The 26919-nt window shown below is 35.3% G+C and overlaps 1 protein-coding gene across 2 annotated transcripts in view; it reads left to right on the top strand.

Annotated features, from left to right (window-relative positions):
• LOC117394935 (serine/threonine-protein kinase Sgk3-like) overlaps positions 1–24744 on the top strand; it is a 37573-nt gene extending 12829 nt beyond the window's left edge. Inside the window, exons 5-18 of one of the 2 annotated variants that reach the window (XM_033993698.3) lie at positions 531–603; positions 2028–2103; positions 2765–2849; positions 7030–7079; positions 7341–7398; positions 8077–8160; positions 8256–8387; positions 10133–10245; positions 10900–10936; positions 11656–11742; positions 23260–23355; positions 23770–23925; positions 24248–24337; positions 24536–24744. In XM_033993698.3, coding sequence (XP_033849589.1) covers positions 531–603; positions 2028–2103; positions 2765–2849; positions 7030–7079; positions 7341–7398; positions 8077–8160; positions 8256–8387; positions 10133–10245; positions 10900–10936; positions 11656–11742; positions 23260–23355; positions 23770–23925; positions 24248–24337; positions 24536–24706 — 1308 coding nt within the window. In that variant the 3' untranslated portion in view covers positions 24707–24744. The remainder of the gene's footprint in view (positions 1–530; positions 604–2027; positions 2104–2764; positions 2850–7029; positions 7080–7340; positions 7399–8076; positions 8161–8255; positions 8388–10132; positions 10246–10899; positions 10937–11655; positions 11743–23259; positions 23356–23769; positions 23926–24247; positions 24338–24535) is intronic. The other variant, XM_033993699.3, reaches the window with a different exon arrangement.
• The last annotated feature ends 2175 nt before the right edge of the window (positions 24745–26919 follow it).

Raw genomic sequence — 26919 nt, 5'->3', positions numbered from 1 at the left:
GGATATCTGGTTATAAATTCAGGTACATAAAATGCATTCATGTATTTTTGTTTAAAAGTAATGCTAGTACTGTGTGAGTATCGTGGTGTTTGTTTGAAATTATCACTTCTTTCATAACAAGCCAACATAGTGTACTGTATCCGGGTAGCAGCAGGTCAGTTGCAGTTATGCTTTGTGCACTATTTCAATGATTTCAGGGCCATCGTGAGTGTTTTTAACTTTAGCCAAGTTAGATTGTATGGTATTGAATTTATGTGAAGTAGTTTTCCTTTTTGTAATTACTGTTAAATGCAGAAAAACAGAATGTAAATTGTTTTGGCTGACAAGCCTTCTTAAGGAAATGCCCGTGGAGAGCAAAGAAAGTTAGTTTCGGTCCATCTACCTCAAATAATAGAACTCTAATTCTTGTGCATTTCCTGGACCATCTAATTAAAACATAAACTCTTTGAACATCCTTTGAACAACAACCGTAAGCCATGCCTTAATCTTGTTTTCCTTTTTATTTTAAACATGTCATTTCTCTTTCATAGCTAAAGAAACAGTTTCCTAACATAAACTTGAAGCTCCCAGCGAAACGAATATTCGGAGACAACTTTGATCCAGGTAAACAATATGTTTTTTTTTCAAACTATTATGTCTTTCAAATTACTAAGAAAATACTACTGTGTATAAGACAGTGCCTTTTGCTTTACCACTTTATTTACCAGAGGTCCCAGACAGTTAACTGCTTTGAAAATAACTACATGTATTTCTAATTTAAGCCAGGGGTCTCCAACCCTGGTCCTGGAAGGCCTCTGTCCCTCCTGGTTTTTGTACCCTACTGTACCCTAAATTACTTAATTGGGCCAATTAAGTGCTTATTGGAAGCTTAATTGGTCCAGAAAATTCATGTCTTATACAGTTAGAACAAAAACCAGGAGGGACACCGGCCCTCCAGGACCAGGGTTGGAGACCCCTGATTTAGGCTGTATTTTTTTTTTTTTTTAATAAAATATATTTGGTTCATCAATAACAAAAAAGCAAATCAAAATAAGACTTGACAAAGGGGAGTAGATAGCACTGGCAACAGGGATGCTGTAGAAACACCCTTACATCTGTACACACTTTACACTTTTAGCTATGTCATTAGATGTGCTTCTCAATTAGAGATAGTGTATGGGCATTCCTTGGCAAGTTAACAAGGGTATCAGAATCTACATCACTGTACTTTTCACAGTGCTGAAGGCTGTATCTTGGGAACCTCTTGCCCGAATCTAAAGAGACTTTACATGGACACACTGTATAATATACTATTTAAACACAACGTATATAGTTCATGATGATGTGCTATATCATGAAATGTACTACACTGTTTGACGAAGTCTTGAATGGAAGTCTTTCTCAATGTCTTCATGAGAAATACATTAAAAGACTGTATGATCATATTTGACGTTGCTGCCTCATTGTAAGCTGACACAGAGGTTTCTTCTGTTTCATAAAAGGACATCACCATATGATTGAACACACATTTTCAGAGGATAGCAATTCATCTATATGCTGCTTTTCTTTGTGTAAAGTTTTTGCAAAGTGTCTGAGTTTTTATATTCAAGGACATTGATGCTAGCAAATGCTGTGTTCAATTAAAGCATTGGGCACATGCTGCATAATTCATGTGAGCAATATAGTTTACGCTTCAGGTTTGTCAGTTCTGTTATGTGGGTTTCCACTTGAATTTGTAATTAAACATTGAGAACTCTTCTGATTAAAGATTACAGATTAACAACTTGGAGAGCAGCTAACATAAACAGAGGAAATTGAGTTGAGTTTCTTCATTAGTGTGTTGAAAACACATTGATCAGTTATGTATACCTATATCATTCACGTGTGTGCTTGTCAAATGTGTGTCTGACAAATTAAATCAAAAATTGTTATTGCTTAGATACGCTTTAAAATCATTTTATAATACAGAAGTGCCTGGATTATATGCAAAGCACTATCATTATAAAAGGGAATTCTACTGTAGTGATTTTATTATTACATTTAAACAGAATTTATAAAGCAAAGAAGAACAGGGCTACATGAATTTATTCAGAGATTGGTCACACATCCTCAACTAAGCCACCAGTAAGTATGTTCTGTTTTTTTATGTTTTTCATTTATATTTTTAAATAATTATTGTCATCTGTGTTCTGCCTTAATGATGTTGAAAGTTATTTCGTATTCATCTGGTATAATTTAACACAAATGAAAATGCAGGTTTTAATACTTTATGTATGTCAGTCACATCGGCAGCTTTGTAAATACTGTATGCCTTTGTTATGTTAGATAATTAAAACAGGGATCAATATTGTGTTTAAACAGTTATTAAAACGAATGTACCTTGGCACCCAAAATCAAGATAGCCCCTGCTGTGCAGAATTAATACAACTTCCTGATACTTAGACAGATGCATGCAGTAGAAAGTTGAATTTCAGTACTTGAGCATTACTGGCATTCTTGGAGAAGAACAAAAACACATGACTTGGGGACTTTTTTTTTTTAATAATAATTAATTTTAATACTGGATGCCAGAGAAACATTAAATATTGCAGTGATTGTACCAACGCTGCTTTAACAAGAAAAACTAACTTATGCTTCACATGGAGGTTACATTTTTTTGTAGCTATATGAAAATGAGAGACTTTTGAACCAAAAAAAATTGTTAATACAATATGTTGATTTGTATTAGAGCTGCAGGATTTATTTCTTGTATCTGTAAGATTTAATATATTCTCTTCTTTTTCAGTCCTGATGTGAGGGCATTTCTTCTGATGGACAAACCAAAGAATCTTTCTGATCCTTCAGAAGATGATGAAGAGAAAGTTAGCATTGTATTAAACTTATTTTCAAGAGATACTAGCTAACAAATTAATTTCATATATCATACCTGTAATATTATTATTTATTTCTTAGCAGACGCCCTTATCCAGGGTGACTTACAATTGTTACAACATATCACATTATACATTATTTCACATTATACAGATATCACATTATTTTTACATACAATTACCCATTTATACAGTTGGGTTTTTACTGGAGCAATCTAGGTAAAGTACCTTGCTCAAGGGTACAGCAGCGGTGTCCCCTACCAGGGATTGAACCCACAACCCTCCGGTCAAGAGTCCAGAGCCCTAACCACTACTCCACACTGCTGCCCTGTGCTAATACTCTTCTATTCGCCATGTAGGTCTTGCATGTGCATTTTTAAAAACACATGTTATAGAAAATAATATCTGGTACCATACTAGGTTAAAGAACGTTCTCAATTTACATGCATTACTTTGTTGTACTGTAGTAGTCACTTCCTAGGGTAGGTCATTTCACCTTAGCGACATCTGCAGAGTCAAAGCATGTCTGTGGTTGCAATGCATGTCAGTCATTAGGGCAGAGGTTCGTTCAAGTGATTTCTGTACTTGTTCTTGATGTAAGTAAGCAAAGAAAACCTTGTTTCACACAGATATGTTGAGGCAAAGTGAACAAGTATTTCGATGGCTGTTTGTGACAATTCAGCAAACTTTTTTCGAATTGAGAGCCAGAACTGATCAACAGGCATACCTTTGAAATTATCTCTCAAAACAGAATCACCAGCAGCTTCAATCTAATTCTCTTTTAGACTCACAGCAATCTTGGCCTTTGCTACGAAGTTCTCTGAAAACGATTTTCAAACCCAGGCAAAATCCTGCAATTAATTTGCCTCACTTTTTGGAAAATATACTCTGAATTGCATGCAAAGCTGAGACAAATGCTTCACTATCACATCTTTAACTTCCAAGATCGACATTCCAAAGTCCATAATGATAGAACATCTTGCATCACACAGCTACTCCAAAGCAAAACATTTTTGAGAAGAGCTCTTTACTTTTTCCTGTGTAATGAAAATGTTCTTACCTTGCAAAGGGTTAAGTTCATTGAGCTTGTCAAATATGTCAGCCAAATAGACCAGTAAAACTTGAAAGCACTGGTCGAGTAAGTGTTGGTGAAGTGTGGAGTCAGAGTTCACAATAAACATAAAATAAGCTGATGTATCAAAAGTTAACCATTATTTGGGCTGCATTGGCGCTGTCAGTACTCTCGTCAATTTGTAGCGCAAAAAGGGGGCTTCGCTTCACTGCTTCAACAAGCTGCTCCTCAATATCTTCTGCCATATCAGCAATTCTGTGGCTAAAGCCCCAGTCACACCTAGAAAGATCACAAAATCGTTTATGGAGCGGTCACACCAGAACGAAAAAGGGTTCTGATATATTGTACAGCAAATGCCAATCAACTTTTTTAGTGCATGCCCACTTTTATTTCCAGTAAGATGAGGGACAGTGATGAGGAACATTAAGAAATACTCCTGTTGTATTTGATCAACAGAAGGCAAAGGAGACAGAGAAGACGAGTGTGGGTACACAGAATACTGCAGAGTAGGGAGGAGTTAGGGGAATTCCACACGCTCGCTGGTATAGTCAAGTGCTGAAAATTACGCTGTGGGTATTGCCTCAAGGAAGTATGCACGGTCACATTTGGTACAACCACTTCCCATTAAAGTAAAACATAAAATAAGAACATGGTATGTGTAGTTGATTACACCTTACTTAATATGATGTTAGACAATACTGCATAAATGATGTATATATTTATACTAATGATGATTATTATTATTATTATTATTATTATTATTATTATTATGTTTGTGCTATAATTATACATTATTGGCTGTTTATCAAATAATTTATAACACATCATTTAAAAAAAAAAAAAAAAGATTCCTTGATGTAAACTAGAACCAGTTTTCTGACGTGATGTTCTGCGGTGGAACAATGGAACAGTGGAGGGCAGTCTTCTCTTAGTAAATCATTGCAATGCTTGTATTTAATGTTTATCGTGTTTAAAATAATATATAAAATAACACCAGGTTGGTGATGATGTCACATTTAATACAGCCCTGATTGGCCAGGAACATTTATCATATCGTTGTAGCAGGAAAAAATCGCTCTGAAAGCGATCGAAACGATAGCTATCGTTATCGTTTACAATGATCGTTATCGTTGTGGTGTGACCACCTCCATTCACGTGAACTGGAACGATTTTTAAAAATCGTTATTGTTCCAGGTGTGACCGGGAATTAACTGTGTTGTCAGATAGTGGAATGAGACTTAATTGATCAGCAACTTTTCTTTCACATACTATCGATGCCATTTCAATCGCTGCTGGCAGAGATCTTCACCAATCATATGAGGGTTTCCACTTCTTGCTGTTTAGTTTGGTAGGAGACAGCATACAATGCTTCAAGTGCTTTGGTAGGTGTAGCGCTGCTTGCTTCGATTAACCTCTGTCCGTTGAGTTGAAAGAGCTTTCGGTCGAAAAAAAATCTTGTGGCTTTTCTTTTTTTTTGTGAACAATTATTTTTATTGTTTTTATATTTTACAAATGAACAAAGGCAATATACAGATAGAAATTAAAATCAAAATATAATACAGTACGAAAAATAGAATTAGTATATAAGAAAAAATATATCTACAGTGTGTGTATGTATATATATATAGTATATATATATATATATATATATATATAAATAAAGTTTGAGAAAAAGGACAACTGCTGTGTACCAAAATGATCAATAAGAAAAAAGAAAAAGAAAAGGATATTTCAGGTACTTAAAACGGTAGAATAATTGATTAATCAATTATCAGGACGTTTCGGACTACAAGTCCTTCATTGGCTGAATACAAAAAACAGTGCTTTAAGAAGTTGATAAAAAAAACAAACAAGTCAACTTTTATCAACTTCTTAAAGCACTGTTTTTTTGTATTCAGCCGATGAAGGACTTGTAGCCCTAAACGTCCTGATAATTGATTTGTAATCAGTTATTCTACCTTTTTAAGTACCTGAAATATCCTTTTCTTTTTTCTTACTTATATATATATATATTAAACATAGAGTGGCTTATCTTTGAAGGCAGGATGTTTGGTCTCCAGATGGCGTTACTTTTAGTTTGTTTGGTTTCATGCTATCACTGGCAAGAACATCCGCACAAACAACACACTGTGACTGCTGATGTTTGTCAGAACCAATACATGTGAATCCCAAGTCCAAGTAAGAGAGTTGGTATTTCCTGTTCTTTTTTTGCCCAGCTTTACCTGCTCCTTCATCTGGATCAATATCCTCAACTTGTTTTAGAAAACTCTCCATTCTTTCCTATTGTTTGCTGTGTAATGTTAACACAACCGATCGCCAGCGAGAACAAATAACATTTGAGTCATGTTCACGTTTCCACGTTCACACGTCGGTCTGGGCGCTAACGTGCATCGGAATATTGTTCAATGAAACTTTGTAAATATGTTAAGGCACCCCCTTCACCCAACACAACACAAATCTCTGATTTGTTGGTGACTAAATGTTTTTCCATAAAGTCTCTCAGAAGCTAAATATTAATTTTGCATGACCCAAATAAACATACATGTTCACTATTTGCTGTATCAAAATGAGAGTTCAGACCCCTCTTTGAACTTCCTGCTGTTGAAACAGTTATATGCAGAAAATACAGTCCCTCAGACCAATTAACCGGGATTTAAATTCAGTCACTGTACTGCAGCTGTACATCAATAAATTGGAGGAAAGCTACAATTAATTGTAGACCATTAAGCGATTTTGAACCTGCTGGGGGGAATTCCGGCAGTCTCTTGTGAATTAAGCAGTGTTGTTGTCATTATTACCATACCCTACAGACATAAGAAGTTTTATGCAGGATTTACAGACAAGGTTCAAGGAATTGTACTCGTGTGCAAAGATTATTTATTCAGATCAGTTTTGATGGGGCAAGTCTTTCATGAAACTTGATGCGAGTCCGAACTTTGTTTAATGTAACAGAATGTGCATGATAGGCATATGAAGGTCTTTGTGTAGATTAAGATAAGTCTTTTTTGTAACCTTTGCTGCTGATGCAATGTGACCATGTGTGGAATATTAGTTATTTTAATGGGAATATATTATTCATGTTTTAATGTTTTCATTTTTTATATATAGCACAACTCTACCTCCGGCGACATTAACCTGGGTCCATCTGCAAATCCTCAGTATGTTATTTGTATATTATCAATTTTTATTTATTTTTATTTTATTTTTATTTTTTTTACATTATCTTGTATCTGTGGGTAATGAAACCTATGCAGATTATTTTATCGGGGGGGGGGGGGGGGGGGGGGAGGAGTAGAAAAATAAATAAATAAATAAATAAATAAATAAATAAATAAATATTTAAGGGGTTATGCATGCATGCATTGAAAAAAAAGTGGTTTACACTTGTATTAAATTCTGTTTAATTTGTATCTTATTAGAGCTAAACCAACCGACTTTGACTTCCTCAAAGTAATTGGAAAAGGGAGCTTTGGAAGGGTTGGTATTTCAGTTTGTTGTTGTTTCAATGATCTCAATGTGAAGGAGACATGTGCTTGTCATTCAACAAGCTATTTTTCACCCTGCATATTACTAAGTAGTTGTTTGATCAGGGAAAGAATACAAAACTGTCATGATTGCCCTCTAAATGCTTAACTTCGGATTGTACCATTCTGCCCTCGAATGTGCAGTTGAGAATGCAGATTGATAATAGGTGAGGTTGAGGAATTGATAAGTCAGATCCAGGTGTGACCAGTCAGAACTGCTTTAAATCACAGTTATTATTATTATTATTATTATTATTATTATTATTATTATTATTATTATTATTATTATTATTATTTGTTATTATTATTTATTTGGCAGTCTTTATCCAAGGGTGACTTACGGGTGTTACAGGGCAGTTAAGGACTACAATTCAAGCTTAATATTTAAAAAGTGTAGTTTACAGTAGGTGCAACTAATACTATTAATATACAATATTAACTAGGTTGCAACAAGTTAGGATTACAGTAAGTTATATCTACAATGACACAGTAGTTTAGGAAGTGAAACCCCAATACAATACAGTACTGCACTGCTGGCTTCCTTTTCACATGTTTAAAAAAAAAAACCCTGCTGTCGTAATACATTTTTTTGAAACAAACAAAAATATGTTTATATTTTGTATCTTGCCAGGTTCTTCTTGCGAAACATAAACTGGACAATACATATTATGCAATCAAAGTCTTACAGAAAAGAGTCATTCTTAACCGGAGAGAGGTAATGTAAAATGTTGATGTTGAACTGATGTTGGGTAATTTGCTTTATTTTATTTTATTTTATTTAATTGGAATTTTTTTTTCTTTTTCTTCTAGCAAAAACACATAATGGCTGAGCGCAACGTGCTGCTGAAGAATATAAAGCATCCTTTCTTGGTTAGGCTACATTATTCTTTCCAAACAACAGGCAAGCTTTACTTTGTGCTGGATTTCATTAATGGAGGAGAGGTGAGCTCAGTGTGCTTGGAGTTGGTAAAACAGTTCTGTTCCTACAGTGTTGGAGAGTCCTGGGTCATCAGTGGGAGTATGCACTGACACAAATAAGAGAAATGTGCTGTGTAATATAGATACTGCTGTCCGATTACTGTCATACTGAATCATCAGCAAGGGCCTAGGGTTACTGGTAATTCTTTACCAACATTTACTGTAATGAAGCAGCCCATAAGGGGATAGCTGTCTACTGCTACTGTCATTATACTTGCTAATATCTTCTAAACCATTTGAGATGCCAATGACATACATTATTTTCAGTGCTATGGAAGAATACATTGTGTCCCGAGTATGAATTCTCTTCATACTCTGTACACAATGCATTCTGTGATTCTCTATCGTTGGTATTCAACATGTGGGAAAGCTTGGAACAGAACCAAACTTGGGGTAGTTTTGGTCCCTGTCTATATCTGCATAATGGATTCGAAAACTGCTTGATACTATGGGCCATATTTTCAAAGCGTTTCCGCTATTCTTTAATTAACTCTGAAAGTGTTGAAGAGAACTTTAAATATATTACCTAGGTGTTTGGTTGTAGGTTTGTAAAGTAACTGGTGTTTTAGCTGTTCATTAAAGACTTACAAATGCAAGTCCTCTTACATTATGCCCCCAGATGCTTTGTTTTAGATAATGATGATAATAATAATAATAATAATAATAATAATAATAATAATAATAATAATAATAATAAAAAAAAATAATAATAATTGTTGAATCAGCTTAATCCATGCTTAGTATTTTGAGGGTTAAATGTGTTATGTTAATACAAAAGATGTACTGAGTTTTATGTCAATTAACTTTTATATCGTCATGTAAAGAGAAGGTACAAGTAGGATAGTTTATCAGAAACTAGTTTCTGTTACTATGAATCTCCTTATTTAGCAGTAGAATAGTTGCTGCATCATTGATGTTAAATATTTTTATGAAATCAAGGAAGTACATTTAGGGGAAGTGGTTGCAAAGTCAGGGATACAGCTACAAGTGAAGGAGATCGGTCAGTAATACACTTCTGCTCCCAAAGTTGTAGTTCGTGATTGATTTCTCAGCTATTTATGCCATCGCTCCTTATTGCCTTCACAATAGGAAACTAGTCCAGTACTGACTGATGGTTTATAAAAATAAATAAAACACTTTAAAATACAGTACACATGCCTGCTGCAGATTTTCTTTACTGAAATGTACTATTTTGGGATATGTTTTGTTTCCAAGGTTATTGTAAACTACCCTCTTGGCCTTATTAATGCCTAGTGTGAAGACTGGATTGCGTGTGAGAAAGGTCTGGCTTGAATAATAGTTCAAGCTTTGTTTTCCATGCACTATAACATATTTAAACAGGATATTACCATTTACTGTTGGAGTACGAACTGCAAGTGCTAGAGACAGATCTGTGAAAACATCATAAAGGTCAGGTTTCAGTAGTCTGAAAATAACAACTTTGCTGTCCTCAGTTTAAGCCATGTAAAGCAAAGTAGCTTAACCAGTATTTTAAAGACATTGAAGATAGTAAAATAAATCAATAAAACGTACCCTCTATATGTTATTATCCATTGTTTGGTGACGTATTCCAGTTTTGAAGAACAGGGAAACGATAAGGTGTTCAAAAGTGTTTCCACTGTGTGTGTGCATATGTGTGTGTATCTCTATATATCTAGTGTGGGAAGAGACTTCTATTGACTAGTTGTGCCTTATCCCTTACGTTGCAGCTGTTTTTCCATCTACAAAGAGAACGCACCTTTCCAGAGCCCAGAGCCAGGTTTTACATTGCAGAAATGGCGAGTGCACTGGGCTACTTACATTCAATAAATATTGTTTACAGGTAACAAGCTAATATTTATTGATGATACATTTCTGTGACAGTGTTACTGTTAATCCTCATGCCAGAAGAAAACACAGGGGTCCAGAAGACAGTGGGTCAGATTTCTGTTCTGTTTGCACCACTGTAACGTTTCCCTCACTTTTCGGCAAGGCTAAAAATCTGTGAAAATGTAAGTGTTCTAAAACCGTTCATAAACAACAACTTGGTTTTAGTTATAAGCAGTGCACATAACTACTACTTCTGTAACATTTGCATGTTGTTTATCCTCAGAAAAATTGAAGCAAACTTGCAGTGGTGCATATAAAGCACAAATCAGGTCCAGTTTGTATCTGAAGTTTCTTTACAACTTGCATTTTCCTTGATGTTATATCAGTCACTGTAACTTCAGTAAAGTTATTTTCTACATCATTTTTGACAGAGGCTGTAAATGGTTTCCTGTTCTAGTGCATTGAAATGTAATATTGTAGATTCCACTGCAGGGGCAGGAGCTGCATTAATACATATAGCTAAAGAAATGAGTGCAGCTAAATTTCTTGTCTACCTTGATGCCATGTGATGGTGACTTGTGCATTACAACATTTAAGACTTTGGCAACTTCAAAAATGCAGCCTACAGAAAGGAATAATGTTTAATAAGATTGTCTGTCTTTTAAAGGGATTTGAAACCAGAGAACATTTTACTAGACTCCCAAGTAAGTGTACTGTACTACATTTATTATAGAAAGTTACAAGTCCTAAGGTTTAACTGAAATCAAATTACTCTATACAGTATTATTGTATTACTTAATGGCAGACTGTAGTGAAAACTGTTTTCATAAAGTGTATCCTTACCTGCACCTGTTCCATCTACCTATGTCTTTTACTAACTGCTTTGTCATGGACTTCCTTACTATTGTTTCATTACCAGTGTTTTAGACCCCACTACTTCACCTGGTAAGCTATTCCGTGCATTTAGAAAAATCTGTTCTAAACTTACCTTTACTCAGCCTCCATTTATGCCCTCTTGTTCTTCTCTCTGTGCTAATTTTTGAAGTACTGTCTTGGGTTAACTTTATCTATACCAAGTGTTTTTGTTTTGTAGTGAGGTGATTAAAACTGCACACAGTATTCTAGACAGGGTCTAACTGGCATTGTGTACTCTTAGCATAACCTGTTGACTTGTATTCCATGCCTTTTGCAATATAGCCTACCATTCAAACTCAAACTTTTCTTCAGTCAATGAAGAGTCATTTAGGTTTTGTAGTGCATTCTTCAAACTAAGTCTTTCAAAAAAACATCAGTCATGCAGCACAATTTCTATATAAGGCAGAACAACAAAGTTAAAACATCTGGATTAGATGATCTTGCATTGTTACTTGATCCTTATGAATGACCATTTTGTTAAATCATTTTGTAATCCTTTATTTTTTAGGGTCATATAGTTTTAACTGATTTTGGGCTGTGTAAAGAAGGAATTTCTCAGGACGACACCACAACTACTTTTTGTGGGACACCGGAAGTAAGTTTCTTTTTAATATTGTATCATCAGCTGTGTGGAGTAGTGGTTAGGGCTCTGGACTCTTGACCGGAGGGTTGTGGGTTCAATCCCAGGTGGGGGACACTGCTGCTGTACCCTTGAGCAAGGTACTTTACCTAGATTGCTCCAGTAAAAACCCAACTGAATAAATGGGTAATTCTATGTAAAAATAAATAAATAAATAAATAAATAATGTGATATATGTATAAAGTGAAATAACGTATAATGTGAAATAACGTGATATCTTGTAACAATTGTAAGTCATCCTGGATAAGGGCGTCTGCTAAGAAATAAATAATAATAATGAAAAAAACACACATGTGATAGTCCTGTTATACAGCTAATAAAAATGCAGAATACATAATAGCTTTTCAGAATGCTTATTTCAGTAAAGGTAAATAAATCATACACACCAGCTATATCCAGTTCCCTGGAAATGGACTGCCAGATGTTATGATAATAATTATTATTTTATATAGCGCCTTTCATAGTGGACCACCATCACAAAGCACCTTACAGAGGTACGCTGTGAACTGTGCATTTTATGCGGAGTCACTTACAATAGGACATTGATTTAACATCTCATCCGCAGGATGGAGCACAAGGAGGTGAAGTGACTTGCTCAGGGTCACACAGTGAGTCAGTCAATGGCAGAGGTGGGATTTGAAGTCCTGTACTTTAACCACTGGACCACACTGACCACACTGTTCTCCCTCATTACCGTGTCTTTATAATGTTTGTGTCCTTTTATTGTACCTGCAGCGCCCAGTATTTTGATACTGTAAGAATTATCTTTTCTTCCGGCATTGTTTACTGAAGGCACATAAGGGAAGCTGTTCCTCTTTGGTCATTTCCCTAACTACTGTGCGATAAAATCGCAAAAATAGACACCAAACCCAATTTATTTATTTTTTTGCATCGCTTGAGTGTCACCCGTCGCATCGCAGGCAGTGTGAATGGTGCGTATCAAAAAATAGCTGCGTGAAGTTGGCCCCCCTACAAACAGCACTAACGTTGACTCATATCATTTGTTTGTGCTGGTTAGTGCTGTTGAAACCAACGATTGTGCTGCTATGGTTTTTGAAATGTTACCGATTATTTTGTAGGGGAGTGACATTCCATTATGGGTATATTACTTTGGGCTGCAAACACGGCACTTTCTAAAAGGCACAGTCTGATAACAAGGCATTATTGCAAATGAGCATTTGTTCTCAAGGGTTTTACTTGATTAAAGAAAATGAGTGATTGAATGATTCGTATTTCATGTGAATGTTTAGTAATTACCAGGGATCCTAGTTTTCCGCAGTAAAAAAAAAATAAAATTCTATGATAATACAATATTTTTATTCTGCAATTAAAATAAAAGGACAAAATTGAGTCGTGCTTGTATTGTATTCATATTAGTTTATCTCAAGTTAGTCTTTGTCACCTGGATGGCTATTGCCAAACTCGCTCACCTGATCTTTAGTGGTGATTTATCATCGGCATCTTTAAACAGCTTGCTGAGTAGTAAAAACGCACTGGATACTGAAGTAAACTGCTGCTACATTTCAGCATGATTGTGACGCTGACAGTCCACCTTGTTCAACCTTGACCTCTGTACACAAGAAGCAGTTTTATTGAACAAGTATGTTTTCTAAATGTAAAGCAAAATAATAAGAGTATTGATTTGATTATCAAACAAACAAAAAAGCCTTGCTTGATTAGGCTAGTGAAACGTTCAAATATACACATAATATATTAAGAGGCAATTCATGCATGTAGCACTGAAATCCAACTTTAAATAGATCAGAAGCATATATAAGGAATAGAAAGAAGACAAGCGTTGAATTGACAACAGAACTGGCAGAAGGCACAGGTGTCGTTGTCCATCCATCAACAGTCCAAAGGACCTTCGACAATTGTTCCATAGTCCAATTTCTGTGTTCTTGTGCGTATTTTAGCCTTTTAGTCTTATTCTCCTTTCTTAACAGAGGTATTCTTACTGCAATACATCCTTTAAGTCCTGATTTCAAGAGTGACCTTTGTACTGTTGATTTGATGGACAACGACAGCTGTGCCTTCTGCCAGTTCTGTTGTCAATTCAACGCTTGTCTTCTGTCTATTCCTTAAGGATATTATCTTCAAGTATTGCTCATCCTTGTTAGACAGCTTTTTGGGTCTTCCAGTCCTGAGTTTGTCAATTACAGATGATGTTTCTCTGTACTTGTTGATTATGCTTCGATACCACACCTTGAAAATCAAGTGATGCAAGCTATTTCATTCAATGTTTTTCCTTCTATATGCAAGGTTGTTATAATAGTAGATAATACTAGTGGAGGCTTTGAGTAAATTGTTGATGCTCCTAATGCAGAGTAGAAAAATGTCTAAGAGTTTTGCACAGCAGTGTATGTGCTTTACTTTTCTGCTGCATTTATAAAAATGTAACCTTGGGATTTGCTTCTACTCACACATTAAATGCTACTCTATACAAATGAGTGTGCCGGGTATACAGTATAAATTGAACTCTTAATTGTAGTGACGCGGTACCACTACAATTAGGGTTAAGTAGGCACTTTGTTGTTAAACCCCAGTTTTTACACTTTAATACGGTTCTTTAGTGCTGTCGTCACTGACGCTCGCTTCCTTAGAGATGGTTGCTACCTGGTTCCAAACAAGATGGTGCTTTCACTGTTTTCGGCGCTCACTTTTTTTAAAGGGAAGAACAACTAATTAAAAAGGGAGAAAACTCTCTCAAATAAGGGAAATTTCAACCATTCTTATATGATGATACACTTGGTATCTTGAACGCCAAAGTTAATGCCATTATGAAGGCTAAAACGTACGATGTTGAGGTAAGTTTTCCGCTAAATTGACTCTCAGACTTTATCATTTGATATTAAATTATTTAAAAAATGTATTTTTAAACAATAATTTTAGTAGTAGATAATAATATTAATCAAAAAGACGTGGAATAGCAGACACAGATTTATTATTCTGCTATACATTTTAACACAGTTTCACTTTGTTCTCTGTATGGACACATTTCCTCAGAATATTGTGAATGTACTACAGGATTATGTATTTTGTTTAAATAAGAAGCAAAATGCTTTTTTATGCGAAAGTTGATTTTTTTTTTTTTTATTTAAAGGTGTAGTGCCCCATAGGGTCCTGTAGGGTAGATGTTGACGTGGCAGAATTCGTTCCAGTCAGATGTGCAGTTTTTGAGATCATTTTTTTAAATTTAGATTTTAAGTTTGGAGTTTTAGCCTGAATTTCTTAGGGTAGAAAGGGGATGGCCCAAAGATGGTGCTTTTACTAGTAATACAAAAATATTATTTGGTGTTATTAAAAACTGCATTTATAGCAAATTTCTGCAAATGTAAAATGGTGAAACATCAGGCTACTCTCAGATCTGTAGTTCTGTATTAAACAAGGCAAGGTCTCAAAGTTCACAGCACACAGCTTTTTAGGAAGTTCGGTGTAGAAACGTCTTACATCTCCCAGTTTATAAAGCACAGATTTTATTCTCGATATGAAAAATGTTAATTAATCTTTTAAATTTGACAGCAGATAGTATGTGTTGTTTTTAACATTTTTTTTATACAAGAAAAGATTTTTGTGAAATACTGGTGGTGTTTTTCTTAAATCGGATTGCTCTAGATAAAGTGCATTTACAAAAACTATTATGACATCATGCACTAATAAAGAGTTATGACATGCACAATCGACAATGAGTGACCCCAAGGATACATTTATAAAGCGGGTAGTCAACCGTTTTAGCCAAGCATCTCGCAGATTCCGATTCTTGTTCAAAGAATAAATTAAAGATTGTAATACTGTACCTCTAGTTAGGTGTGTTAGTGCTGCGGCTCTGAGACACAAAGACCTATGTGTGATGACTATCATAGTGTCATGCTGTCGAAGTTTGTTTTAAATAGTTCAGTTGGGTTGGAGCAGTGTGTTTAACATGCACTTTGTTACTGCAATATGTCAGTAGGTGAATTATTTTGTATTATAGTTTACACTTCCTGCTCTACTTGGTTGTGGTTGTTTTTCTTTGAAAAATATATTTATAATTGTTACAAGTATTGTTAATAAAGCACACTTTATAAATGCTTTTTTCATCTTTTATTCCTACACGTTCCTGTGTGATTCTATAGATGTGGAGACAGTAGCTAACCTGTATTCTTAAATTCCCTTTACTGTGCAGCACAGTCTGTGCTCTTGAATTAAATAAAGATACACAAGTGGAAACTGCAACCTGGACATGAAAAGGATCTCTGCTGCCAGCTTAAGTCTCTGAGCTGTAAATGTAAATGAGGTTTAGCAGTGTAATAATTATTATGCGATACAAAACCACGTTACCCTGACTAGTTTTAAACACCTTGCCCCCCCCACCCCCAGAACTAATTCTGTGGACGTCCATGATCAGAATCACATCATATTATGTCCGATTACAGTAGATTTTTGTTAATTGCATAGCCCAGGTGCCTACTGTAACAGTTTTATGCAATTACCAGTGTATGCAATTATCAGTAACATATACAGTGTAATACATTTAATTGTTTACCTGATAATTGCACACAATTGTGAAGTACATTTCTTTTGAAAAAGTATGGTCCTTATTCTGGTTAAATGCATAAAACTGTTTGGGAATGTGCTTCACTTTTTATTAAAGTTAACAGGAATATGCAGTTATGTATGCAATTCATTGGAATGCACTGAACTTGTATAATTCTTAAACCTACAGTATATTGGCACACCATGGCTACATTGTAAAAAAAGAAATAATAAAATAAAGAAAATCTGTACATTTTTTTTTTTTTTTTTTTTAAATCATTTTCCAGAATATATATGCACTGACTGGCACAAGACTTAAACAATGCTTGTACAACTAAATGTATTTCCTCTGCAACAAGTATTAGGCCCCCACCTGTACCTCTCGCTCAAATTCTATGCAGCACAGAATCTTAAGTGGGCCTAGGGGCCCTAATACCTGTTGCATATGAAGTGATCTTGTGGCAGTCAAAGTAAATCAAAGGTCTGGAGAAATTATATAGAAATCAGTGGTCCAGCTGACAACTGGCATGATGCCACAGCGCAAGGACTTATGGGGGCAGCAGTGTGGAGTAATGGTTAGGGTTCTGGACTCTTGACTGGAGGGTGGTGGGTTCACACCCAGGTGGGGGACACTGCTGCTTTACCCTTAAGCAAGGTACTTTACCTAGATTGCTCCAGTAAATAAATGGGTAATTGTATGTAAAAATAATGTGATATCTTGTAACAATTGTAAGTCGCCCTGGATAAGGGCACCTGCTAAGAAATAAATAAATACATATTAGGGAACAAAATGCTTTCAAACAGGGAAAAAAAAATTAGAAAATCCTCTAAAATTAAAATATGTACATTTAAAAAAAAAAAAAAAAAAAATGACCTCTGCTCATTTCTTACCTCCACATTTCCCTGAGCAGAAACGTGACCTCTAGTTCTGGAGAGAAAACCTCTGATCTGGCAAAAACTGATCTGGTGACATCACTCAGCATTTGTTTTTCACACAGCTTTTCGGTTTATTAAATGCTTTAAAAATTGGATTGGTTGGTTGCGCAGACCACCGTAAATCTCAAGTAAAAAGCAGTCTGGGCGATCCAGGGCCTTTTACAGGTTTAACAGTATTAGTACTTCAATACAGTAATACAAATATGGTTATTATATATTTAGCCTTCAGGCTATGCATGCATAAAGTTAAAAAACGCTCAATATATATATATATATATATATATATATATATATATATATATATATATATATATATATATATATATATATATATATATATCACTCTCTTAAGACTAAAACATAATTTATATACCTTATAGCAATTCATCATTATAAAAGAGATATTAAAGAGTTAATGATATATTCTAGAAGGATCCGGTCAACTCTGTTTTCAAAATTAACTGAATGTGAGCTCATGGTTCACTATCTCCCACCCCTCTATTCCCTAAAAAATAGGTGACCTGGAGTTCACAGGGTCCTTGCTACCAAATACAATACAAATATATGTGTATATATGAGAGATGTTTTTAATATGTAACACCATCTCTATTTGATTATATTAAGCTGGGTCAAAAATATATTTGTCCCTCTTAGCCGCATATTATGTTACCTTTTCAGTGTGTTGTCGATAGGTCAGTTTAACTTCATATACAAATGTGTGTTAACAAAGTATTTGATAGAGAGCGTAAGGTTTATCATAAGCCTTTGAATAAGACCACTAAGCATACAGTGGCAAGTCCAGTTATTTTCATTTAAATTCAGGCTATAATAAACATGTTCAATATCTCTCTCTCTGTTTCTAAAATTCGCCTGCACAAGCAGGTTTCAAACATCCTGTTTACTTGCCAAGCCTAGTGTTTTAATTAATATGAAACTCCACTGTAAGCACTTTAACAAATTCACCGCATGAAGTCATTTTTTGGCCGATTCAAGAGACACCTGGACCGGTATCTTTTCAGACAGTAAGAAAAAGCTTACATCCTAATTTCCTCTCATTATTTTCTTATAATATAATGAGATACATACTCCTGTATTTCTTAAAGCACTTTCCGTTGGTTATCATTCAAGGTTGGCAAATCCCGCTTTTAAGAGCCAACACGAATCCTGCTTTGAGGTGCCAAAGACTAATCTTTTGAAGGTCTAATGCCCTTCCAGAATTATACTGTGTGTGAGACAAACATTTACAGAAAAAACTGTAGAGTTTAAAATAATTTTTTTCACTTTCAAACCCTACAGTTTCTTCTAAATAAATACCTCTGTTTTATTACTGCACTAAAACCTTTATATAAGCTAAAATTGTATATTCTTTAGTTTAATTGCTATTATAATGTCTAAAAGGCTTCTTGTTTAGTTGGAGAAACTGAACTAATTCTTAAATTAAATGAACATGATCTCAAATGTGCCTTAACAGTATGTTTACAATATTGTCAACACCATGCTTCTGTTATTATAAACTTTTACTAAGCACTTTCAACAGTTTAACTTTAAATGGCATTATAAGATGTATTTCTAATTTAAGTTACTTCAGTATAACAGTTACCCATAGAAATTGGAATATTATTTTACTCCATTGATAACTCTTAAGTTTTTAATGGAAGGTCCAGTTATTTATATCTAAATACAGGCTAGCATTAATATACCAGAATGCCATAGTGCTACAGTGACTGAACTAAGTCTGACCTTCTTCACTGTTCATACAAAATCCAGTTAAAGCAGGTTTTAAGACAACCTTTGCTTTTTGCCAATTTTATGGTTGATTTAATATGAAACACCATTGTAAGCATTTTTCAATATTATTATTATTATTATTATTATTATTATTATTATTATTATTATTATTATTATTTATTCATTATTATTATTATTATTATTATTATTATTATTATTATTATTATTATTATTACAGTGCCTTGCGAAAGTATTCGGCCCCCTTGAACTTTGCGACCTTTTGCCACATTTCAGGCTTCAAACATAAAGATATGAAACTGTAATTTTTTGTGAAGAATCAACAACAAGTGGGACACAATCATGAAGTGGAACGAAATTTATTGGATATTTCAAACTTTTTTAACAAATAAAAAACTGAAAAATTGGGCGTGCAAAATTATTCAGCCCCCTTAAGTTAATACTTTGTAGCGCCACCTTTTGCTGCGATTACAGCTGTAAGTCGCTTGGGGTATGTCTCTATCAGTTTTGCACATCGAGAGACTGAAATTTTTGCCCATTCCTCCTTGCAAAACAGCTCGAGCTCAGTGAGGTTGGATGGAGAGCATTTGTGAACAGCAGTTTTCAGTTCCACAGATTCTCGATTGGATTCAGGTCTGGACTTTGACTTGGCCATTCTAACACCTGGATATGTTTATTTGTGAACCATTCCATTGTAGATTTTGCTTTATGTTTTGGATCATTGTCTTGTTGGAAGACAAATCTCCGTCCCAGTCTCAGGTCTTTTGCAGACTCCATCAGGTTTTCCTGTATGGTCCTGTATTTGGCTCCATCAATCTTCCCATCAATTTTAACCATCTTCCCTGTCCCTGCTGAAGAAAAGCAGGCCCAAACCATGATGCTGCCACCACCATGTTTGACAGTGGGGATGGTGTGTTCAGGGTGATGAGCTGTGTTGCTTTTACGCCAAACATAACGTTTTGCATTGTTGCCAAAAAGTTCGATTTTGGTTTCATCTGACCAGAGCACCTTCTTCCACATGTTTGGTGTGTCTCCCAGGTGGCTTGTGGCAAACTGTAAACGACACTTTTTATGGATATCTTTAAGAAATGGCTTTCTTCTTGCCACTCTTCCATAAAGGCCAGATTTGTGCAGTATACGACTGATTGTTGTCCTATGGACAGAGTCTCCCACCTCAGCTGTAGATCTCTGCAGTTCATCCAGAGTGATCATGGGCCTCTTGGCTGCATCTCTGATCAGTCTTCTCCTTGTATGAGCTGAAAGTTTAGAGGGACGGCCAGGTCTTGGTAGATTTGCAGTGGTCTGATACTCCTTCCATTTCAATATTATCGCTTGCACAGTGCTCCTTGGGATGTTTAAAGCTTGGGAAATCTTTTTGTATCCAAATCCGGCTTTAAACTTCTCCACAACAGTATCTCGGACCTGCCTGGTGTGTTCCTTGTTCTTCATAATGCTCTCTGCGCTTTAAACGGACCTCTGAGACTATCACAGTGCAGGTGCATTTATACGGAGACTTGATTACACACAGGTGGATTCTATTTATCATCATTAGTCATTTAGGTCAACATTGGATCATTCAGAGATCCTCACTGAACTTCTGGAGAGAGTTTGCTGCACTGAAAGTAAAGGGGCTGAATAATTTTGCACGCCCAATTTTTCAGTTTTTTATTTGTTAAAAAAGTTTGAAATATCCAATAAATTTCGTTCCACTTCATGATTGTGTCCCACTTGTTGTTGATTCTTCACAAAAAATTACAGTTTCATATCTTTATGTTTGAAGCCTGAAATGTGGCAAAAGGTCGCAAAGTTCAAGGGGGCCGAATACTTTCGCAAGGCACTGTATATATATATATATATGATTCTGTTACCCGAAAGGTATTTCCTTTTGTTAATATTAACGAGATCGCTCATTATAGAGAGGATCTTGGCTTTTAAATCGCTGACCATCAAAAAAAGTCCTCGCTTCATCGGCCAAACCCATGAGTCATCTTCAACACTGCCTGTACTACAAGCAGGTGAGAATGAGGTTACAACATTAGTTGTATTCCTTCAGCTACACTTTACTTTAAATGATTGTAGTTCTAATTCAGATTTGTCAATATAGCAATCTCTTATAAACTGCAATTCTATTTTACTTCATTGATATACACAGAAGGCAAGAGGTTAATTTTTAATTAGCAGCAAATGCAACCTTGAATATTAAAACTTAGGACTGCTCATACATTTACTTAATGTTATTATATTAGGTTTCTTATTTATTTAAATACTTTTGTTTTTTCTTACTATAATCAAACCTAGTTCAATTGCTTCTAGCATATTAACTGTGCTCCATAGATTCTGCCATTTTGCTCTCGTTGGATCAGAATGTTTTGAGACTCTGAGTCTAATTAAACAATATACTTTTGCCTGATAAGGGAGGTTTGGACCTTTCAGCAGGTCAGTCTGACCTTCAATGCAATGAACTTCTACACACAGGCCTTACATAGATCTGTTAATAATATTTTATATACTTTAAAACACATTACAGTTATTACAATATTTGTTGCAGTTTCACAAATGTTCAATTTGTTTCCCAAAGATCAGCCTGCTTCCAGTAGCTGTGACAGTCTTGGGTCAGTTTCTGCTCTCAGTGAGTCAGTTTGTGCTCACAGGTGTGGATGACAGTCTTTAAAAGCCTGCAAAAACTTCAATCTTGTTAGCTGGGCTCCCATCTCTACATTCTCATTCCCACTGTCAGTGGGCAAACACATTTTAACTGAATCTGGGTCCATCAAAGAACCGCACACCCTTGCAACCGAAGCCTTCCATGCAAAAGGATCTAATGACTTATAACACAAAAGGGACGTGCCAGAACCGTCTTTGACTAATATATTATATATATATATATATATATATATATATATATATATATATATATATATATATACATACATACAGTGCCTTGCAAAAGTATTCAGACCCCTGACCAATTCTCTCATATTACTGAATTACAAATGGTACATTGAAATTTTGTTCTGTTTGATATTTTATTTTAAAACACTGAAACTCAAAATCAATTATGGTAAGGTGACATTGGTTTTATGTTGGGAAATATTTAAGAAAAATAAAAAACACTGCTGTCTTAGACATGTTGCATTTTTCTACTCTGATGCATTATGAGCATCAACAATTTACTCAAAGCCTCCACTAGTGTTTTCTACTATTATAACAACCTTGACTTGCATAAAGAAGGAAAAACATTGAGTGAAATAGCTCGCATCACTTGATTTTATCTTATTATATGGTATCCGAAGCATAATCAACAAGGACAGAAAAACATTGTCTGTAATTGACAAACCCAGGCCTGGAAGACCCAAAAAGCCGTCTAACAAGGATGAGCAATACTTGAAGATAATATCCTTAAGGAATAGAAAGAAGACAAGCATTGAACTGACAACAGAACTGGCAGAAGGCACAGGTGTCGTTGTCCATCCATCAACAGTCCAAAGCACCTTTGACCAGTGTTCCATAGTCCAATTTCTGTGTTCTTGTGCATATTTTAGCGCCTTAGTCTCGTTCCCCTTTCTTAACCGTTATTCTTACTGCAACGCATCCTTTAAGTCCTTATTTCAGGAGTGACCTGATGTGATGGACAATGACACCTGTGCCTTCTGCCAGTTTTGTTGTCAATTCTGTTGTCGGATACCACACCTTGAAAATCGAGTGATGCGAGCTGTTTCAATTATTTGGGATTCCATAGGGGAAGTGTTTGTAGTATATGCAACCACATATTCAACACCTTGTATTTCAGAAACTTTCACACTGACTTCTTATTTAAATTGTTATGTAAACTCTGGTGAAATGTACATCCTTGATCTAATGTGGTTTTCTATTGCAGTTTTTTGATCTTCAAAACCAGTTTTGTCTCTCTAGGCGTCCACGAGGGGAGATTCTGTTTTTGTAAACCTGTGGCCGCAGCTACTTCATCTTTTCTGTCTTCTACAATATTGTTATGTGACTTTTTGGTTTTCCTTTGAGAGTCTAAATACAGAGCGGTTTAAAGATATTGGCTTCATACTCGGTACAAAACAATATCTGTGACTCTTTTGGTAAAGTTTGATCAAGGGTTTCTTTTTACATTTGAGATAGTGACTTCATACTTATTCTTGCAGGGTTTATAAACCCATTGTGCCCCAGGGATGCTTTGTTTTTGTTCACACAAACGTCTATTTCTATTAATTTATGCATGTGCACCACTGAGATTGAAGAATAAATGTTTATTCCATTTTCTTTCAGTACCTTGCACCAGAGGTCCTGAGAAAGCAGCCCTATGACAATACAGTGGACTGGTGGTGTCTTGGCTCTGTCCTGTATGAGATGCTCTATGGACTGGTAAGAAACTATAGTCTTCAAATGATCTCTCTTAGCCAACTGATGGGGTCCATCTCAGTAGGGGGTGGGAGTTAGTTAGAACTGTTTATTAGAGACTATAGAGACGACTGTTTGTAAATGTGCACATGAAAAGACAGGAACTATAGCCAGACATGGCACTGTTGGGGCTGTTCCTTATAGAGCCCCACCTTTGCACTTCAGTCCTACCCTGAACCACCAAGCCTGGTCTCTTGAAGTGCTCAACTGATGAATTATAGTGTATTAATTATATGGACTGCTACCTTGAGGAAACAAAAACCTATGTACACACACGATTATAGTCTGTGCATGTCTCTTAGAAGACTTTTATTAAAAGGGAACTGTAAATGTTCAAGCTAAGAATTTTTTTTGTTTTGTTTTTCGTTCTTCCTGTAGCCTCCATTTTATAGCCGAGATACTGCTGAGATGTATGAAAACATACTTCACAAGCCCCTGACCGTTAGGCCTGGAGCTACCAATGCTGCCTGGTCTATTCTAGAGGGATTGCTGGAAAAAGACCGGACAAAGAGATTGGGATCGAACGATGATTTTGTAAGTGTGTGAAGAGTTCTCCCTGGTGGCTGAGTATTACAGATGTGTTCCCTACCCTGGTCTTCACTGTTGGAGAACCCCTGGAATAGAGCAGTAGTCTATGAAATGAGAGCTGTTTGTAATGTACTGTATATATGTGTGAAAGAATACATGTGTAAGATTCAAAGGGCATGTAAAAGCTGCTGGTGCATGAGTGGGCTATTGAGTATTGGTATCATAGTTGAAAAAATGTATCTTTTTTTAAAAATGAAATATATGTTTAAAACCACTTACTGTAGTGCACATGTGTTGCAGTGGTCCAATAATTGTTTCTGTTTTTCAGCTTGAGATCAAAAGGCACCCCTTTTTTCATGCTATCAGCTGGGACGACCTTGTACAGAAGAAGTTCCCACCTCCATTTAATCCTTGCGTAGTATGTAATCATTTTTATCTCTTGCATTTCTTTGTTTACTTACTTCATAAAAATATGACAACAAAGTATTTTTTATGATAGTTCCAAGCACACATTCAGCTAAAATTGTGTATTTATGTGTAGGGCACAGATAAACGCATGCTTGTTGTTTTTTCATTTATTATTTTTCAACAAATGGTGCATTTCTTTGTTTTATAGGCTGGTCCTGAAGACATCCAGAACTTTGATACAGAATTTACAGAAGAAACGGTCCCACACTCTGTGTGCTATACTTCTGAGCAGTCCATTGTTAATGCTAGCGTACTTGAGGCAGACGATGCATTTGTTGGTTTTTCCTACGCACCCCCTTCTGAAGACTCATTCCTCTAGAATGACTCCTGACTGCCTGGACTGGGGGGGGGGGGGGGGATACTAAACATAGCCTTACTTTTTCCAGAAAGCTTTTACCTGACAAGCGATAATTCTTAATTAAATTCACTGTGCATAGCATAAGCCTAGATGTGTCTGCACTGTTCTTTTTATGCAAAATATTGCCTTGATTATTTATTTATTTTATTTTCTTCAGGATATGTGGTGAAACATTTAGAAACTGATTCATATTCATATTCATGTTGATGCAGATTCACTGCTCGGGAGTAACATGTTTTAATGGCTTGTAGTCATATTCTTATTTTTCAGGTTCAATAGATAACATTTTATTAAAGTCACTTACTGATTGATACATTTCTGACGCTGACTGCTATACTATGTATATATTTGCAACCTCATGCTTTTGAAGCATATCTAATATAATGTATTGTTTAATTGAACTCTGTGTACGTTGCTGTAGTATCTTTGTTAAAATCTCATGGTGTAGGATGAATATTTTACCTTCAGAAGACATTGTGCAGGTAGAACATTATCGTATTTCAAGACTTGTTTATAAGAAAATATATTTGTTTACAACTTGTAAAATATGAGTCCTTTTTTAAGCTAATATCACATAAAAAAATAAATATTCGAGGACAACAAAACAAACCTTTCATTTGTATTTCTTTGTAACAACTTTCAACAGTGTTAAATATTTATTATCTTCATTTTGTAGGCTTGTATCAATAGAATTATTAATACCAGGTTTTACATTTATTGTGCTGAGGGTTCCATTTAAGTTCCCCAGTATTGGAATATCTGAGAAACATAAACAGACCACGTTTCAGGGACTTGCTAGCTTGGGTTGAAGTACAGCCTGCACACATGGAAATGCTATAATAATGTAAGCTGGTCCCTGTGATAATCCAAATTGAATTGATTTTTTTAAACAAAGCACTTGCATAGCAGTGAATGCATAGGAGTGAGAATCTGTATCTCGGAAGCCAGATATTCTCGGAACCAGACTGAAACTCAAATGGCAAAAGCCAGTGATTGTATTGGTATGGAGATCATCAGGAGTGCAAAACATCAAAAAGATGACTTTGATTTCAAATGCCTACCTTCCTAAGAACTTTATATAGCAGGGGGTTGTCCTGCCTGTGAGTGAAACTATTTAAAAATGCAATATTGAATTTAATAAACCCCTGTAAAATCTGAAGAATGTTCTATAATGCGTTGCATAGGATACAGCTAGAGGCAAAGGATCAGGAGTCTGGAATTTACATTATGTATTTTGTAATCGCTTCCACTGGCTCCCGATCACCACTGTCAAGAATTTCCGCAAGTACTCTTTTTTTTTATTTATTTATATATATATATATATATATATATATATATATATATATATATATATATATATATATATATGCTCTGAGCACACTCTTAAACTCAGGGGAGACGTTCAGGAGGACATTAAGATGTTTCGGACTCCTGTAAGTGGATCGTTCGTGCACTGGGCTTACAACGTATCCAGATGACTTTTAATAATCAAGAAAATCACACAGACTCATTTAATTTGAAGTTTTAACGAATCAGATTAGTAACAGTACTCCTTCGGTTTATTACATGCTTACAAATGGATTGAGTAGTTACAGACTACGTCAAATCCCAACTGTCGGGCAGTCTGGGAATTGCCAGTGCCTTTACAGGTTTAACAGCATTAATACTTTAATACAGTAATACAAATATGGTTATCATATATTTAGCTCTTAGGCTATAAAATGCAAAAAGCTAAAAAACGTCCTCCGCTAAATTCCAGAACACTCAATATATATCACTCTCTTAAGTCTAAAACATAACTTCTATACCTTATAGCAATGCATCAATAGGCCTATAAAATAGATATTAAATTCAAATATATGCTTACCTTCCAGTATATGGAAGTGTAGTGTAGGATATATTGAAAAATAAGAACTGTCTTCAAAAGGCAGAGACTTGTGAATACGACCAAACAGCAATCAGTTTTCAGAGATCCTCAGAGCATGGACCACACAACTTGAAGTTAAGCAAGTTGCACGATACTTGACGGGGGTTTTTTCCTTGGTTTTTATAGGATTTTCCCTCCATCTGAATACATCAGGAGTCCCAGTTAAATCTGATTCTCAATCTGCTTTGACAGTTCCTATCTTTGAGTTAATTATATTTTCTAAAAGGATCCAGTCAACTCTGTTTTC

This window comes from Acipenser ruthenus, chromosome 3 (assembly GCF_902713425.1).
Source record: "Acipenser ruthenus chromosome 3, fAciRut3.2 maternal haplotype, whole genome shotgun sequence".
Lineage (NCBI taxonomy): Eukaryota > Metazoa > Chordata > Actinopteri > Acipenseriformes > Acipenseridae > Acipenser > Acipenser ruthenus.
The sequence above is the reverse complement of the archived record's forward strand: the minus strand, read 5'-3'. Positions and strand labels throughout refer to the sequence as shown.